Genomic DNA, 19,161 nt, shown 5'->3' on the forward strand with positions numbered 1-19,161 from the left:
AAAATGGATAGGTCATTCCTCAAAAGCAAGTATTCGTGTCAATGAAAGTGTCAGTGTCATCAAGATGAAAAGTCCTGACACCATTGTTTATGAACAAGATAGTCAAATGGCTTTGTCAAGTTTTCATTATGACAGTTTACTCTGTCAATGTTCTCCAATGCAAAAAAGTCAGATCTTGGTGACACTACCTGAAAATGCTCCAGACAGCACTATATACTATTTGCACAGCCATTTGAAAAATACAGTAAAGTTACACATTACTGTATTTAGTGAGGTAACTGAGTACAAGACACTGAATATGTATGTTTCACATTTTTACTGCATATGCTCTTTGCAATTCTAATTTGTTCACAGCATTGTGCAAAAGAAAAAATACACCCTTATTTGCAACATACATAAAATCCTTTTGGGTAGAGCTGTGCACAACTGTAAACAATATTGCAGTACATATGGCAAATCTTTACTGTAACACTACTGTACACTACAATAAACAAAATGTGTGATGCAGTAAAGCTGTACGTCTAAATGTAAAACGTACAGTGACAAGTTCTTGTCCCACTGCAAGCTTCATGTATGACACAATGACAGTAGTGCAGTGCAGATTGTTTAGTGCTGAATTACTGTCCATTTATACACACCTGTTCTCCCGACGAAATGTTTGAATAATTGAATTTACAGTGGTTCTCCCAACATTTGGCTGCACCCTTCGACCAGCCTCAGCCATTGTGAGGCCGTGATTGACAACATGATCCACAATTGTAGCCCTGATTTCATCAGGGATCTGCCTATTGGCCTCTTCTTCCTCTTCCCCTGTTTTGTCCCCTTCCCCTTCTTCCCCGCACCCTTACCTCTCTTCCACGAGGCTGACCTTCCATTTCTGTGTCACAGTATTGTAGAAATGGTACACACTATGTGTTGGAAAGGCGGGACTTGGCTCACCTGTCAATCATCTATCTATGACGCAGCCAGCTGAAGCGGGAGACTAACTTGCCTGAGACTGAGAGAAATAACCTCAATTTGTGTGCTATTGTGTGCGTCTATGACTGATTGTGAGTACCTATTCTAATCATTGGATGATCTTTATTAATCATAGTATTTGATTAGGGGTCAATTTTGCGTTTCTCCGTTATTATTGAGTTGATCTGAATGAACAGTGTTAAAGCAAACTAGCGCACTTGGCGCATTTGGCGCGTTCACGCGCTGTGTGTTCACGATTATATCATTGCAGATAGTGATATCTCCTCCCTGTTCTGTATATGTTTGTTAATGTCACAATGCTACTATGTTATTCATGTCAAGTGTATTTGGGAGTACTGTATAGTGCGCTGGGTAATATTTATTGCCAGTATACAAACACTTTCGGTTTCAACGGGCCGATTATGTTTACATAAATGATGTCAGCGCCATACTGCATAGTATTCTTCCACTGAAAATTAATACTCTATACTGTAGTTATGCATACTATAACATTTATGGTGGAATTTGATGTGTAATGTGATTTTAATTTATATAACAGTCAAGACATGTTATGTTGATTATTTCTTTATTTATGTTTCATTGTAGTACCACACATCTACCCACAAATTCTCCACCTCCCACTCATGTACATCTTCAGTGTTCAATAAACCCCCTTTGATTTAATCTGATTGCCTTGATCCATTCCTGTGTTCTGATCGACACACCAAGAGGAAGGCTAGAGACATTAGAATCACCTTAGAATACAATCCTTTTCCAGCTCCCTAACAAATTTGGTCCTTCGAGCCGGATATCAGCCATTGCTCTTGGATAAGAGGATTTATCAATGTGAATATGCAGTCAGAAGGGGTAAATGCAGATGGTGGCAGACCTCAACGCCATGTTCGCCCACCCACCTATCTTGAGGATTACGACCTCACAGCCACACGACGTAAACAGGTCGGTCAGCCAATGATGCCTCATGCTGCAGAGGAGCCACAGCGATGTCATTTATCAGAGGCTGCTGGGTTTTTTCCCTCACCCTCAGAGAGAGCCTCTAGTCCTGTGAGTCAGTATTCCTGGAATGTAGTGGATGAGTGGTCACCGGCTGCTTTTGACATGGAGCATTACTATGATAGAAGGCAAGTTGGATTACCAACACAGTCTAGCACACCTGCGCCCCCTAATCATCCCTCTCTGTCTTCACCATATCACCGGCCTTGGGAGGAGAATGAGATTCAATCGCCTCCACCAACCATCGGTAACATACCACACCAGCCTTCTCAGCCTATATTGCACTCTGGTTCTCTTCCAACGTCACTTCCCCATTTATCTACCTCCAGGCAGCCATTGCAGATGACCAGTACAGTGGCTGCGCCAGTGAGATCAGATCTGTTTCCCAAGGGAGGGGATTATAGTTCGTTACCTATCCCAAAGCAGACTGTGGACTATAGAGATCGTTCAAAACTACCTAATTTGTCAGAGAGGAGTGTTGAGGAGCCTTTAAGAGAGCATGTGCTGGTTGATTTCCTGGGAAAGATGCTCAGTGACCTTCAAGTAATGCGAGATCACATACAGACTACACTACCCACTAAACAGGAAGTTCCGAAGACAGTCAACCCTACGATTCATCCTGACTTCCCGTTTACTGGTTATCCAGATGAATCTATCCCCGCTACACCTCACAGAGTTGCTTCTTCCCTTCCTGAGTATAGCACTCAGGCCTATGATCCACGCAGGTATGCAGAGCATAAGCTTGGGCCAGGCAGGGCTGTTCACCGCTTTCAGCCTGATGATAGATATGAGCCACAGAGACCTTGGTATCTGACACCTACACACAGAGCTTCCACCCTGCATCCAGATGAGCGAGAGAGTACCTACCGTGGTCCTACCCCGACCATTCCAGACTTCATCACAGGTGACCCTAGTGAGTTCACCAGACTGAAGATTGCTCTTGAGAACCTTTTACCTCCTGATGCTACTGAGCTCTTCCGCTATCAAATACTGATGGATCACCTGAGGTTAGATGAAGCCCGCCTTGTAGCCGACTCTTATCTCAACTCATCTTTCCCTTATACTGATACCATGGCTGCTCTGACTGAGAGGTTTGGGCAACCTTATAAACTAGCTCTGAGAAGGATAGCTAAGGTGATGGATGCACCTGACATTCGACGAGGAGACACTGCAGCCTTCGACAAGTTCGCATTGCAAATTAGATCCCTTGTCGGTATGCTGGAGACTTTAGGCCATGAAGGGCAAGCAGAACTGAGATGTGGTTCGCATGTGGAAAGGCTTCTAAGCAAATTACCTTCTGAAATGAGGTCAGAGTTCAGGAGACACATGTTTCGTCGCCCAGGCTCAGTGTATAACCTCCTGGACTTCTCTGAATGGTTACAATATGAAGCATGGTGCCAGAGCTGTGAAAGTCAAATTTCTGACCGTCGGCGAAGGGTAGAGCAGAAGCCTGAGCGAGGAAGATCTGTGAATCCTACAGGACGTTCAGCTACTGTGCTTCATGGTGCAGATGAGGGACTCTCCAAACTACCTACTGGACCTGCTTCAGTTCCTTCAGTTACCCACAGCATTCATATTGCACAGTCCAAAGCCTTCTGTCCATATTGTGATAAATACGATCATTATCTCAGCCAGTGCCCTACCTTCAAGTCCTTTAACAAACAGCAGATCACAGATTGGATACAGACAAATCACCGCTGCTGGCGCTGTGGGCGCACCCACCAGGCAGCCAAGTGTACACTTAAAAAGCCATGCAATATCTGTAAAGGCAGACACCTGCAGATCCTCCATGAAGTAAACTCTAAGCCCGCGATGGGAGGTTCTTGTTTGGTTAACTCAACAACTGAGACTCTGTATCTCGATAGACCGGCAGGATGCCGGAAAGTTCTGCTGAAGGTCGTTAGAGTGCTGCTTCGTCACAAGGACAAGACACTTGATACCTATGCTGTCCTCGATGATGGATCCGAAAGGACCATTCTTCTTTCACCTGCAGCCACCAAGCTTGGAATTCACGGTACAGTGGAGAGCTTAGCTCTGCGTACTATCCGCCAGGAAGTGCAAACAGTTACTGGAGCCTCAGCCTCCTTCCAGATTTCTCCTGTGACTCAGCCACAGAAGATCTACTCAATTTCAGCTGCCTTTACTGCCGAACGACTCGGTTTAGCAGATCATTCTTACCCACTGAGTATCCTGGAGAAGTATCAGCACTTGAAGAACCTCCCCCTGCAGTCTTTTGAGGATGTGAGTCCCTTACTGCTTATTGGATCTGACAATACTCACCTCATTACTCCTATATCCCCTGTTCGGCTGGGACCCTCCGGAGGACCAGCTGCTATTCAGACAAGGCTCGGCTGGACATTATAGGGTCCGGTAAGGCTTTTGAAAGATCAGCTGTCACCACAACAGTGCTTCTTTTTGTCCCTCACCCCTGCTGAGCTTGAGTTGAAGAGGGATGTTGAACGGCTGTGGCAGATTGATGTCTTACCGTACCGCTGTGAGAAGCAAGCTACCCGATCTAAAGAGGATCGAGAGGCTATCAGTCTCTTGGAAGCCAAGACCACCCGAGTCGAGGTGAACGGAATCCTCCGATATGCAACACCGTTATTGCGTAGGAAGGATTTCCCCTTCTTTTGCGCTCCGAAGGAAGCAGTGATGCCTAGTCTCAGAGGCATGGAGCGTCGTCTTGCTCAGTCACCAGAGAAGTTGGAGGTGTATAAGTCTGAGATAAAGAAGCTGGAGATTACTGGTGCTGCCATCAAGTTGCAGACCGAAGGAGAGGGAACCACAGGAGAGAAGTGGTATATCCCACACCACATGATCACTCACAATGGTAAGAACCGCCTAGTTTTTAACTGTTCCTTTGAGTATGAAGGACTGAACCTTAATAACTGCTTACTACCAGGTCCAGTTCTAAGCCCCTCTCTTCTGGGTGTCCTCCTGCGGTTCAGGGAACATTGTGTGGCCATAAGTGGGGATATACGCGGGATGTTTCATCAGGTCCTGCTACTGCCTGAGGACAGACCACTTCTACGCTTCCTCTGGCGTGACCTACGTCGGGATGACCCTCCAGATACGTATGAGTGGCAAGTCCTTCCCTTCGGGACTACGTGCAGCCCCTGCTGCGCGTCCTTTGCCCTTCAGCGACATGTGGCGTTGCACAGTACTCCTGATGAGGATGTAAGATTCTCTGTGGACCGATGCTTTTATGTGGACAACTGTCTACAAAGTTTGAGTTCTGTCCAAGAAGCACGTCTATTAGTGGATAAGTTACGTGCCCTCTTATCCTCTGGTGGTTTTGACATCCGGCAGTGGGCCAGTAATGTTGTGGAAGTTGTCAGTCACCTACCTACTGAAGCCAGATCCTCTAAACTGGAGTTGTGGCTCTCTCAAGACAAAGCTGACCCACGAGAGTCAACCTTGGGCCTGAGCTGGCACTGCGAGCTGGACCATCTTGGGTTCAAACACAGACCGATCACTTACAATGCCTTGACGATGCGGAGCATCTACCGAGTGCTGGCAAGTCAGTACGACCCCCTTGGATTCATCCTTCCATATACTACCCGAGCCAAGGTGATCGTTCAGCAGCTTTGGGTAAACCATCGGGATTGGGATGATCCACAACTCCCTGGCGAGCTCCGGCAGGCATGGATGGACTGGGAGGAAGAGCTTAAATATCAACCGCAGGTAACCCTCCCTAGGTGCTATAACCCTTCCTATATGGATAATTCCAATGTACGACGAGAAATTCACATTTTTAGTGATGCCTCCGAGAAAGCTTATGGGGCTGTTGCCTACCTGCGATCAGAAGGTTGCCAGGGGGATCTCCACCTTGCCTTTCTTCTAGCACGGTCTAAAGTGGCCCCACGGAAACAGCAGTCAATACCGAGGCTTGAGCTCTGCGCCGCCTTGATAGGGGCACAGTTGGCGAAGTTGCTTACAACTGAGCTCACTCTTAAGTTGGACAAGGTCATATACTGGACTGACTCCACTATTGTCCTCCACTGGCTCCTTTCCGATTCCTGTCGATACAAAGTCTTTGTAGGCACCCGGGTTTCGGAGATTCAGGAGCTGACAGACAGGAAAGCATGGCGATACATAAATTCAGAGAGAAACCCTGCTGATGACCTGACTCGGGGCAAGAAGCTGCAAGACCTTATAGGCCCCAACAGGTGGCTTCAAGGTCCGATGTTCCTATTGCAACCTCAGGAGGAGTGGCCCTCTCACCCCACCTCATACTTTTCTGACTTGGAAGATACATCTGAGCTTAAAGGAAAGATCTTCTGTGGGATAACTATCACTGTACCATTAATTTCAAGTGGAAAGAAATACAACAACTGGGAGGATTTGGTGGAGGCAGTTGCGCAGGAGCTGCATGGGGCGGCCGCCCAAGATGAATCCCCTCCAGCAATTACCTACAGAGAGGCAGAGACTGTTGTCCTGAGAAGGATACAGATGGAAAGTTTCCCAGAGGATTTCCAGCTGCTGAAATCCAACAAGCCAGTTCGCTCTAACAGTCGGTTGCTGTGTCTTTCTCCGGAATTTGACTCAGAAAACCAACTCATTCGAGTCGGAGGACGTCTGAGGTGGGTGGAAGCCCTTGACGCAGCTACTGTGCATCCTATCGTACTCGACTCCCACCATCCAGACACTCAGCTGCTCATCAAGGACTACGATTCTCGACTCCATCACCCAGGACCGGAGCGAGTGTTTGCTGAGCTCCGTAGGAGAGTGTGGATTCTGAGAGGCAGGGAGGCAATTAAGAAGCACCAAAGGGCATGCCTTGAATGTTGTAAGTGGCGGTCAAAGCCAGCAACACAGCAGATGGTTGATCTTCCCCCTCCGAGACTCAGACTGTATAAACCTGCATTCTATTCAGCAGGAATGGACTGTTTTGGGCCTTTTGTGGTGAAATTGGGACGCCGGACAGAAAAGAGATGGGGCCTCCTATTCAAGTGTCTCACCACCCGTGCTGTGCACATAGAAGTGCTAACCTCCATGGAAAGTGACTCCTTCCTAATGGCCCTGAGAAGGTTTATTGGTCGACGGGGCAAGCCAGCAGAACTGTACTCTGATCAGGGTACAAATTTTCGAGGTGGAGAGACAGAACTCCGGGAAAGCTTCCGCCAACTCAGTCTAGACTTACAACAGCTGTTAGCCAAGCAACGGATCAGTTTCCACTTTAATCCTCCGGCCTCTCCACATTTTGGAGGTGCGTGGGAGAGGGAGATCCGGTCGATAAAGTCTGCCCTTCGTACAACACTAGGCTCAGAAACAGTGTCCGAAGAAGTTCTTTATACAGTTCTGATCGAGATCGAAGCCATCCTAAATTCCAAACCTCTAGGATATGTCTCAGCAGATCTAGCTGATCCGGATCCTGTTACCCCCAACTGCCTGCTGATGGGGCGGCCCGACGGTTCCTTACCCCAGGTGGTGTATCCAGAGACCGAAATCCTTACCAAGAGGCGATGGAGGCACTCGCAGGTATTAGCCGACAGATTCTGGACTGCATTCATAAGGCACTACCTACCGGCAATGCAGACAAGGGAAAAGTGGCAAAGACCATCACCTGACATTGAGCCTGGTTCCGTAGTCATGTTAGTTGACCCCCAGGTACCTCGGTCCTTATGGCACATTGGTAGAGTTACAAAGGTTTTTCCAGGAGCAGATGGCCATGTTAGAATTGCAGAGATACAGATAAAAGACCGAACATATACTAGGCCTATAGCTCGTCTGATTGTGCTTCCTGAAATTCCTGAAGAGGATCAGCATCCTGGAAGTGAAAACAATCAACAAAAAGCCTGAATTAGTTTCCAACAGAAAACAAATTTACGAGTAAATTTGGGGGCGGCAATGTTGGAAAGGCGGGACTTGGCTCACCTGTCAATCATCTATCTATGACGCAGCCAGCTGAAGCGGGAGACTAACTTGCCTGAGACTGAGAGAAATAACCTCAATTTGTGTGCTATTGTGTGCGTCTATGACTGATTGTGAGTACCTATTCTAATCATTGGATGATCTTTATTAATCATAGTATTTGATTAGGGGTCAATTTTGCGTTTCTCCGTTATTATTGAGTTGATCTGAATGAACAGTGTTAAAGCAAACTAGCGCACTTGGCGCATTTGGCGCGTTCACGCGCTGTGTGTTCACGATTATATCATTGCAGATAGTGATATCTCCTCCCTGTTCTGTATATGTTTGTTAATGTCACAATGCTACTATGTTATTCATGTCAAGTGTATTTGGGAGTACTGTATAGTGCGCTGGGTAATATTTATTGCCAGTATACAAACACTTTCGGTTTCAACGGGCCGATTATGTTTACATAAATGATGTCAGCGCCATACTGCATAGTATTCTTCCACTGAAAATTAATACTCTATACTGTAGTTATGCATACTATAACATTTATGGTGGAATTTGATGTGTAATGTGATTTTAATTTATATAACAGTCAAGACATGTTATGTTGATTATTTCTTTATTTATGTTTCATTGTAGTACCACACATCTACCCACAAATTCTCCACCTCCCACTCATGTACATCTTCAGTGTTCAATAAACCCCCTTTGATTTAATCTGATTGCCTTGATCCATTCCTGTGTTCTGATCGACACACCAAGAGGAAGGCTAGAGACATTAGAATCACCTTAGAATACAATCCTTTTCCAGCTCCCTAACACTATGTCCTGCTTGGTTCGTAAATGCTTGTAAAGTGGGAGTTTATGGGTGACAGTGATTGTAGAGAAGTTGTTTATCATTGGTTGCAACTAATGCTTCACACACCCCTTCTTATCAGTGAAAGTTGAGATTCACTTGAGAGAAATTGTTCAATTTAGGAGACATTTTCAGGAAAAAAAAAGATTGAAAAAAAATTTGTAAAATTTGTGTGACAGATTTTGACAACTAGTTCAACATTTTTGTATGTAATGACTCAAGCAATGAAATGAGGACTATTAGTTTTATATGGAATGACTATTCAGCATTCACAAGTATAGTTAATTTTGACTGACATGACATAAGCAAATGATAATGTTGTAAATAGCAGAGAGTTGTATGAAAGCAATTGATGCATGTCCAAAAGCATTTGCAATTTGTTCGAAGGAATGAGAAACTGCTACTATGATGTGCACAAATGACTAAATGTTGTGGAGATTGAACTGTTGTGCAAATGTAAAGAGTGATGTGAGAAATGCACCAAAGCGACTGAGAAAAACTGTAATGGAAAAAAACGAAGTGTGGAATGTTGGACACTGTGCACTCGATTGTCGCAGCTTTAATTACGTAGTGGGGGGGGGGGGGGGGGAGGATCGGACAAAATAACCTTATACAATTCACGCACTACATGGATGAGTGCATATTGCACAAGTACATAGTGTATAAGTGCATAGTGTATAGTGCGTCATTTGGGACGCAACTTATGTCTTGTCTAAGTTTCACAACACATATTAACATACGCACGGTCGCAAAAGTGAAAGTAAACGCGAGTGCGCATTCAAACGCGATTTCAATACCCCGCATTTTGAAAGCGGCTCGCTGATGAATACAGATATCTCTCAATATAAAAGCTATTTTAGCCTGGGCAGTGTAGTTGTAACCATCTCTTAGCTCTGTATCAAAGAAAAATTTGGTCTTATTTGCACTTTGAATATTGATAGAGTGCGATTATGCACTTATTGTAAAGTGTTACCATAAAAAATGAATAACAGTTTTCTCTTAATCTTATTAAGCACAAACAGTAAGGTTTCATTTGTTAACGTTAGTAATGCACTGTGAACTATCATGAACTAACAATGAATATTTTTATTAACTAACATAAACAAAGATGAATAAATACTATAGCAAATATTGCTCATTGTTAGTTGATGTTGGTTAATACATTAATGTTTATAAATGAGACCTTATTGTAAAGTGTTACCATTTTTATTTATATTGTTTTTATTTCTATGATCAGTTTGTGGAAAGGAGTTCAGTTAGGAGGTCAAAAGTTGTAGAAGCTCATAAATCATGTACAGTAAGGTCTGAAGAGACTGAAATCATACAGAAGAGAAGTCAGTCAGTTGAGTTGCAAAACCTTTTACAGTGCTTGAGTATTGTTGTCTTTTACTGCATATGATAATTCATACTCAGAAAGTAGAACTGAAATGACATTCATTACAAGATGATTAGTTAAAACATTTCCAATACACCTGCACCTTTTTCTAGTCATGTATTTCACCATTGAGGATTTCTTAAAAATAGTGTGTAAAAATCTTGTTTCGTCTTGTGAACTCAATCTCGAGTCTCGTCTCGTCTCGTGAGACACCCGTCTTGTCACACCCCTAAAAAATAGCAAAGTATTAAAAAAAAACATGTTACTTATAGCAATAATCTGACAATAATTCGATCTCAAACCAATCAATTAATTAAAAAAGTTATTATGACAGATCTATATTGTTGATCAAATGTGTTTTGAATGACGGATGTGTGACAAAGTTACTACAGTTTCAGGAAGCAGTCATGACTAGCTAGTTGATTTCTTCAACAATGTAGTTAAAGGGATAGTTCACCCAAAAATGAAAATTTGTTGTTTATCTGCTTATATGCTCCCCAGTGCATCCAAGATGTAGAGGACTTTTTTTCTTCAGTCGAACGCAAATTATGATTTTTAACTGCAACCACTGCCGTCTGTCAGTCAAATAATAGCAGTTATTGGGAACTTGAACAATAAGAGTCAAAAAAACTTCCATAGACAAATCCAAATTAAACTCTGCGGCTCGTGACGACACATTAATGTCCTAAGAGACGAAACGATCGGTTTGTGTGAGAAACCGAACAGTATTTATATATTTTTTTACCTCTAATACACCACTATGTCCAACTTCGTTCAGCTTCCGGTTAGTAAGGTCTGATCGCGCTCTGACAACGGAAGTGATGTCTTGCGCTCATTGAAGTATATGGGCAAGACATCACTTCCGTCAACAGAACGCGTTTTTTGACCTCACTAACAGGAAGCTGAACGAAGTTGGACATAGTGGTGTATTAGCGGTAAAAATGATATAAATAATGTTCGGTTTCTCGCACAAACCGATCGTTTCGTGTCTTAGGACATCAATGTGTCGTCACGAGCCGCAGATTTTAATTTTGATTTGTCTAAGCAAGTTTTATTTACTGTTATAGTTGAAGTTCCCATCTACTGCTATTATTTGACTGACAGACGGCAGCGGTTGCAGTTAAAAATCATAATTTGTGTTCGACTGAAGAAAAAAAGTCACCTACACCTTGGATGCACTGGGGGTAAGCAGATAAACCTCAAATTTTCATTTTTGGGTGAACTATCCCTTTAAACAGTGAGTTATGTTGTTGTACAGGAATTGCACCCCAGGTTTGGAATAACATAAAAGCGAGTAAATGATGCCACAATTTTTGGGTGAATTACCTCTTTAATTTTCAGGCCATTGTACAGTTTGGCTCCTTTTAGTTTCATTCCATTTGCTTCATTTGTTAACATTACATCACTTACAAAGACAATGAAGCCAAATAATCTTTCTCAAAGTGTTGTAATTTAAATCTGTGTAGCCTACATAGTCTTACAAGGTTAGTATTGTGTTTTTCATGGTCTGTTGCATAAATTGGCATGATTCAGTGATGGATATTTCAGTGCCAGATATGTGGGGTTTATTACTGTCAATCAAACTGAAAATAAACCAACTCATTATTGATGAATATGTAATTGGGAATGATATTGAAAACATTGCAAGGTGAACATGGCTACATAATCTTATGCTGAGAATGTAGTGTAGCTAAAATGGACTTTGTCTTATTTTGTATGGATTGTAATCTACAATTAAATGCACTGTAAAATCAGTCAGCCATCAGGATTTTCAAACCTCTTCCACAAAATGAAAACTAAAGTTAATTGGAGGTGTTTAAGGCTGGTGATGCTTTGTTATATGTAATAAATAGCTACAGTTGTCACCGAAATGCACAATAGATGTGTAAATTGTAAGCATAATGGTCTTACTTGGAGCTTTGTTACTTGCAGGTGTCATATCAAAGTAGATATTTATTTGTCATGGCATTTGAGTGTGAAATTCTATGATTAACTTTCTCATTTGTTTCTTGCAGTAACAGTTATTTATTTTTATCCTTATGTAAGTTGTTTATAACAATGTCTTGATGATCAAAAGTTTAGAGTTTGGAAGAGGATTATGAACATTGTTAACATCCCTCAGCTGAGCCAGATAATTCTCACTTTTCTCGGTGACTCTCTCTCTCTCTCTCCTGCTCATGCTCCATTTTCTTTGCCTAAAGATAAGAGAGAGTGCTGGCAGCTCAAGCTGTCTGCAGGTGTTTGTTTCACATCTCAGCTGACAGATGGCTTCTGCCTTGTGGGCCTTCACTGGATTTGAAAATGAAACGGGTAGAAATGAGCAGGGAGGAATGATTTGAGGGCTCAAGCAAATAACAATCATTCCCCAGCAGCTCTAGAAACCAAATGAAAAGAAAATCAAAGAGGAAAAGGTATATTTACTTGAACTCTCAGTCTTCTAATAAAATTGATTTCTTGAGTTAAAGCAATGAGAACATGATGTATCCCTAGTAATGAGACCTTTAAAGGGTTTGTTCACCCAAAAATGAAATTCCTGTCATTCCACACCCGTAAAACCGTCGTTCATTTTCGGAACACAAATTAAGATATTTTTGATGAAATACAGGTTTCTGATCCCCTATAGAAAGCAATGTAATTACCACATTCAAGGTCCAGAAAGGTAGTAAAGACATCGTTAAAATAGTCCATGTGACTACAGTGGTTCAACCTTAATGTTATGAAGCGACGAAAAAACAAAACAAAAATAACAACTTCATTCAACAATTTCTTCTCTTCCCTGCCATTCTCCTATGCTGTTTACATTGTATAGGTGGTGCAGCACTTCCGGGTTCTACATCAGAACATTATTGGCCGGCTCCTGCGTCAGCATCACACGGATGCGTCATGTTGCTCACGTGAACAGCGTCGGCATTTTGACATAGAACCTGGAAGCGTGTCAAACGTAAACAGCGTAGGAGACTGACAGGAAAAAGAAGAAATTGATAAATAAAGTCGTTATTTTCGGGCACAAAATGTATTCTCGTCACTTCATAAAATTTAGGTTGAACCGCTGTAGTCACATTAACTATTTTAACAATGTCTTTACTACCTTTCTTTACCTTGAATGATTAACAACGGTCTTATGTGTGTGGAACAACATGAGGGTGAGTAATTCATGACAGAAATTTCATTTTTGGTTAAACTAACCCTTTAAATTAACTTCAGTGTTAACTTAAAGCCAGTGTGAAACACAGTTTGAGAAGAGCAAGCACTGATAAAATATTCGCAATTACATCAGAAAATTAAGTTCAAAGGTGCCATGGAATTGAAAATTGAATTTACCTTGGCATAGTTAAATAACAAGAGTTCAGTACATGGAAATGACATACAGTGAGTCTCAAACTCCATTGTTTCCTCCTTCTTATATAAATCTAATTTGTTTAAAAGACCTCAGAGGAACAGGTGAATCTCAACATAACACAGACTGTTACGTAACAGTCAGGATCATTAATATGTACGCCCCCAATATTTGCATATGCCAGCCCATGTTCCCAACATTATGAAAGGCATTACACAAGGCAGCCAGTATTAACGTCTGGATGTGCACAGCTGAATCAACAGACTAGGTAAGCAAGCAAGGACAATAGCAAAAAATAGCAGATGGAGCAATAATAACTGACATGATCCATGATATCATGATATTTTTTGTAATATTTGTAAATTGTCTTTCTAAATGTTTCGTTAGCATGTTGCTAATGTACTGTTAAATGTGGTTATAGTTACCATCATTTATTACTGTATTCATGGAGACAAGAGCCGTCACTATTTTCATTTTTAAACTCTTGCAGTCTGTATAATGCATAAACGCAACTTCATTCTTTATCAGAGAGCGCAAGCAATTAAAGGGGCAGCAGCCCTAAATCAGTGCATTTCTAATTATGCCCCAAAATAGGCAGTTAAAAAAATGAATTAAAAAAATCTATGGGGTATTTTGAGCTGAAACTTCACAGACACATTCAGGGGACACCTTAGACTTATATTACATCTTTTAAAAAAACGTTCGATGGCACCTTTAAAAATAATATACAAAATGTTTGGGTAAATACAATAATTGTATTTACCCAAACATTTTTTATATTATTTTTAATTATTTTAATTATTTAATTATTCTTTTTTTAAAGAAGTCTCTTATGCTCACCAGGGCTGCATTTAATTAATGAAAAATAATAAGTAATATTGTGAAATATTATTACAATTTAAAATAACTGTTATTACATATTTAAAATAATGTACACAACCATGTACATTATAATGTAATGTATATAATGTAACATTTTAATCTGATCAAGGGTAGCACAAAAGTATAATAGATTGTGAATATTAAAAAATATAGTATATAGGAAATACTATAGTGTTTTTGAACAATACTATAGTAAAGTACTTAATTAATTTGTTGTATACAGTATACTAAAGTTTACTATAGTATGGTTCAAAAACACAATAGTATTTATAGTCAAATATAGTCTAATTAATATAATCTATAATATTTAATTACTATAGTCAAGTCAAGTCACCTTATATATATATATACATACTATAGTATTTTTTCATGTGGGTAGTTTTTACTAAACCTTTTCAGTGAATACATGTATTCCCTTTACGTTACAGAAGACAGGTATGCTTTTTCATGTACATGAAATTTATGCATTTGGTAGATGCTTTTATCCAAAAAGCATATGTATTGGTTCATGCGTTTCCTGGAAATCAAACCTACTTTGGCGTTGTTAGCACCACACAGCAGAAATGTTTCCTACAGTCTCTCGTTGTGCGCCGCATACTCTTTAGGTCTAATCCGCCATGCTGTTGTCAGGCAGGGGATGGAAAGGAGAGGTTCGTTTACAGCAATGCATTGATTTCAGAGTTAGTTGAATTAGATGGTGGAGACTGATGTGGTTCTTCATTAACATCAACAGGGATATAAGTATGTTAGTTTTATGTTACAGTGTGCCGTAATAACAGACACTATAATTTTGGTGATACTGAAAAAGTAGCAAAGATTGTGAGAGAACATTGAGTCTGTATGAAACAGCATGATCCACAGGTCTCAGATAACATGTCCTATGGAACAGTGAAAAAGAAGCCCCTCTAATGGACTTCTATCTGGAGTAAAAGGCAACAACTCGTGTTTTCACATAATGAACCGGAGAGCTGCCTTTCCCTTTCTAGTTAGAAAGTGACTTACATCATACCACCAGCAGCATTTGCAAATCAGATTGAATGTTCCCATGCAGAGGTGATAAAACACTTTTCTTTTTCCAGTCTGAGTGTCAGATTCTGTGTTCAGTCTAATGATGTCTCTTCTCATTCCTAGGGGAAGAACAATTGAAAAGCCCTTGCAAAGTAGCATCCAGTTCATAATGAGAGACCATGTTTTTTTACCAATGAAAAGAAAAACTGCAGAAACTATTGGATGCATCAAGATTCCTTTTGTATCTATCAAACTCAATTCTATATTTTTTCAAAGAAATTGCAGTAGTTTTGCTTCGTATGAGTAATATTTTCATATGAGCACATGCTTCTCATGTGGGTCAACTACAATACTTTGCAACCCAGATATAAAAAAAAAAGTGAGAAAAGGTTTACTTTTGTTTTCTTTGAATAATTAAGTAGTTGAATAAATACTTTGAAAGAGTGACATGACATATTACAAGATTATTATGATTTCTATTTTATGGGTAAAATTTAATTGTCCCCACACAGCAGTTTTTACAGTTAATTATTAATAAATAAATGAATAAATTAATTAATAAACAGACTATATAAAATTTTGTAATTCACAATTTAAAAGTCTAAAATAATAATATACATAAAATGTATTAGCTTTTACCAAAAAAAAAAAACACTCTAAGCAGTATTTTAAACTTTAATAATCATATTAAAGGGTTAGTTCACCTAAAAATGAAAAATCTGTCATTAATTACTCACCCTCATGTCGTTCATCTTCAGAACACAAATTAAGATATTTTTGATGAAATCCGATGGCTCAGTGAGGCCTGCATTGACAGCAAGATAGTTTACACTTTCAATGCCCAAGGTAGTAAAAACATATTTAAAACAGTTCATGTGACTACAGTGGTTCAACCTTAATGTTATGAAGCGACAAGATTACTTTCTGCGCACCAATAAAAAAAATAACGACTTTATTCAACAATATCTGGTGATGGGTGATTTCAAAATACTGCTTCATGAAGCTTCAAAGCTTTACGAATCTTTTGTTTCGGAGCGTGTATCAAACTGCTAAAGTATCGTGAAGCACTGAAATTCTGTCAATAATTTCGACTTAAAGGGTTAGTTCACCCAAAAATGAAAATTCTGTCATTAATGACTCACCCTCATGTTGTTCCAAACCCGTAAGACCTCCGTTCATCTTCGGAACACAGTTTAAGATATTTTAGATTTAGTCCGAGAGCTTTCTGTCCCTCCATTGAAGATGTATGTACGGTATACTGTCCATGTCCAGAAAGGTAGTCGGTTGGCATCCAGCTTATTGGTGCATTACCAACCCCTTCTGCTCCGGACAGTGACGCGATTAGGACATCCGTGACATGCACACCTATGCACCATTTTAAAAAATATAGCAATATATATAGCAATATCACAATACAAACAATGTAGAATAGCTTGAATTCAGCGTGCGTCTCCCTCAGACTGTAAACAAAGCTCGGGCACACTAGATAACATGTCAGCAGCGTCACTGTCCGGAGCAGAAGGGGGCAGTAATGCACCAATAAGCTGGATGCCAACCGCCATAAAAGGAAAGAAGAAGCAGCCTCACTGTGGGTTCTTCTCAATATCCCTCCTCGTCTCCTCGCTCCTGAGGAGTCAAGAGCGAGGATACACAGCTGCATCCTTTGAGGAAGTCTTTCTCATCAAGTAACGTGACGCACGCATAAATTCTCCTCCCCCTTCATATCTGTCACAATAATTTAAATTTAAATAAACTTTATACCTCATATATTTCAATGGGGCTTCTTGCTTTATTAATATTTATTATAATTTTTTTAAATAACCAAACTTTAATAACATGTGGATAGATCCCTGGAGTGCAGCTGATGACGCTTTGAAGTCACACTAAAGGGAGCGGATATATCATTTCACTTGATTCAATTCCTCCGTCCTCGCATCTTTTCCTTGCGTCCTTCCCTCGCATCCTGAAGGGGTGGAGCTAAGATGCGAGGAAAGGAAACCCTTTGGAGTGAAAGCGGATATATAAAACAGACCCCATACATTTTCAATGTAGGGACAGAAAGCTTTGGTAGTTTGATACACGCTCCAAAACAAAAGATTCATAAAGCTTCGATGCATCATGAAATGGTGTTTTGAAATCACCCATCACTAGATATTGTTGAATAAAGTCATTATTTTGTTTTTTTGGTGCACCAAAGGTATTCTCATAGCTTAATGTAAAATATCTTAATTTGTGTTCCAAAGATTCTTACGGGTTTGGAATGAAACGAGGGTGAGTCATTAATGACAGAATTTTCATTTTTGGGTGAACTAACCCTTTAAGTATTGATATTTTCATATTAATATTTGAATTGTTATTACTCTTCATTTGTGCATGTATTTGATTAATAATTTGTGCTCATCTATAGCTCTCTTTACACTGCAAAGTGTAATTTTTTATTATGTGATGATTTTTTATGCCGACTAAAATGAAAAAAAAAATACTTAGGGCCACAGATTTACTAAACGGCAAATTAGCGTGAAACCGCAATCCCATAAAAGCGCAGATGGGAGTGCAAAGTTCTGCTGGTGATCTACTGGCATTGTACAAATGAAAGAACACAGACGCATCCGTGTCAAGCACAAAATAACATGCTTTTTTTTGGACGTTAATTAATGCAGCAAATACCAGTAAATTGACTAGCGTAAACCTTAGTAAATCACATTACATGACTCATTTAAATACTCCTCCCATAAATTTTGAATCTGATAGGAAGATTCCTTCAGCTGCAAAAATAACTTTGCCTACGCCTTTGTTACGGTTGCTGGTGTAAAGAGGAGGCAGATCACGGATTTCCACAAACATACAATACTTTAATGTAAACGAAGGCAGAGAACACCATACAAACTCTAACATAAACAGAGAACGGACGAGGAGTGAAGGGAGTGAGTGCAATATATGGGGAGTGCTGACAATAGAGTCCAGGTGCAGGTGATGAGTGACGATGAGGAGCTGACGAGGGAAGTGAGTGCAGGTGTGGAGAACAGGAGGATTCTGGGAAATGGAGTCCAGGGAAACAAGGGATCTGTAACAGTACCTCCCCCTCCCGGTAGGCGCGTCCTCGCGCCGTAGATGTAACAACCGGGAGGGGGGCGGGCGCCCTGGAGACCTCAAACCGGAGCAGGGGGATGAGTAGACTGGAGTGGAGGTCTCCAGGGCGGGCTCAAAAGCCATGGCGGGTCAGGAGCCGAAGGCAGCCATGGCGGGTCAGGGGCTGAAGGCAGCCATGGCGGGTCAGGTGCAGCGGGCAGCCATGGCGGGTCTGGTGCAGCGGGCAGACATGCAGCGGGCATACATGGCGGGTCAGGTGCAGCGGGCAGCCATGGCGGGTCAGGTGCAGCGGGCAGCCATGGCGGGTCAGGAGCCGAAGCCTTCGAGGCGTTGAGCCCAGGCGGCGCTGAAGGACTGGCGGGTGATGGCGGAACCGAAGGCTCCGCCGACCGAAGCGCAGCCGGGACTCCAGAAGGCCGCAGTAGAAGCAGTAGGACAGCCAACAAAAAGAACACCGGGGGGAGTGAGGAAGCCAACTGAAACAGAGGGACGGAGTGACGGAGCGGAGACGGAGGAGTGTAGTCCAGAGGGAAGGGCAGGCTGACGAGTGCACAAGGTGTGAGTGGAGGCAGGCTGGATACTGGTGACGCTGGTGGACTGATGGGTAACGGTGGAGCAGAGGGAGGTTGGAGCCGGGGTGAAGGTAATCGCCCAGAGGTCCGAGGTGGAGATCTGGGCGAGGGGGCTTGAGGTGAAGGTTCCGTGTAAACATAACTGGATGGAGGTGGGAGAGGGAGGCAGGGAGGGAAAACAGTCTTTGGGCTGGAGGGTTCAGACACACAG

The 19,161-nt window shown here is 41.6% G+C and overlaps 3 protein-coding genes across 3 annotated transcripts in view; all 3 read left to right on the plus strand.

Annotated features, from left to right (window-relative positions):
• The window catches only part of gpr158b (G protein-coupled receptor 158b), an 85,312-nt gene that overhangs the window by 7,636 nt on the left and 58,515 nt on the right, over positions 1-19,161 (plus strand). The gene's annotated exons all lie outside the window — the stretch shown is intronic.
• Positions 954-4,334, plus strand: LOC137002799 (uncharacterized). The gene is made up of 2 exons (XM_067362687.1): positions 954-1,049; positions 1,564-4,334. The coding sequence occupies exon 2, from the start codon at positions 1,810-1,812 to the stop codon at positions 4,330-4,332; it is 2,523 nt and encodes an 840-aa protein (XP_067218788.1). The 5' UTR covers positions 954-1,049; positions 1,564-1,809; the 3' UTR covers positions 4,333-4,334.
• Positions 4,621-8,616, plus strand: LOC137003018 (uncharacterized). The gene is made up of 2 exons (XM_067363027.1): positions 4,621-7,955; positions 8,470-8,616. The coding sequence occupies exon 1, from the start codon at positions 4,621-4,623 to the stop codon at positions 7,768-7,770; it is 3,150 nt and encodes a 1,049-aa protein (XP_067219128.1). The 3' UTR covers positions 7,771-7,955; positions 8,470-8,616.

The sequence above is a fragment of the Chanodichthys erythropterus genome, chromosome 16 (genome assembly GCF_024489055.1).
Source record: "Chanodichthys erythropterus isolate Z2021 chromosome 16, ASM2448905v1, whole genome shotgun sequence".
In the NCBI taxonomy this organism is placed as follows: Eukaryota; Metazoa; Chordata; class Actinopteri; order Cypriniformes; family Xenocyprididae; genus Chanodichthys; species Chanodichthys erythropterus.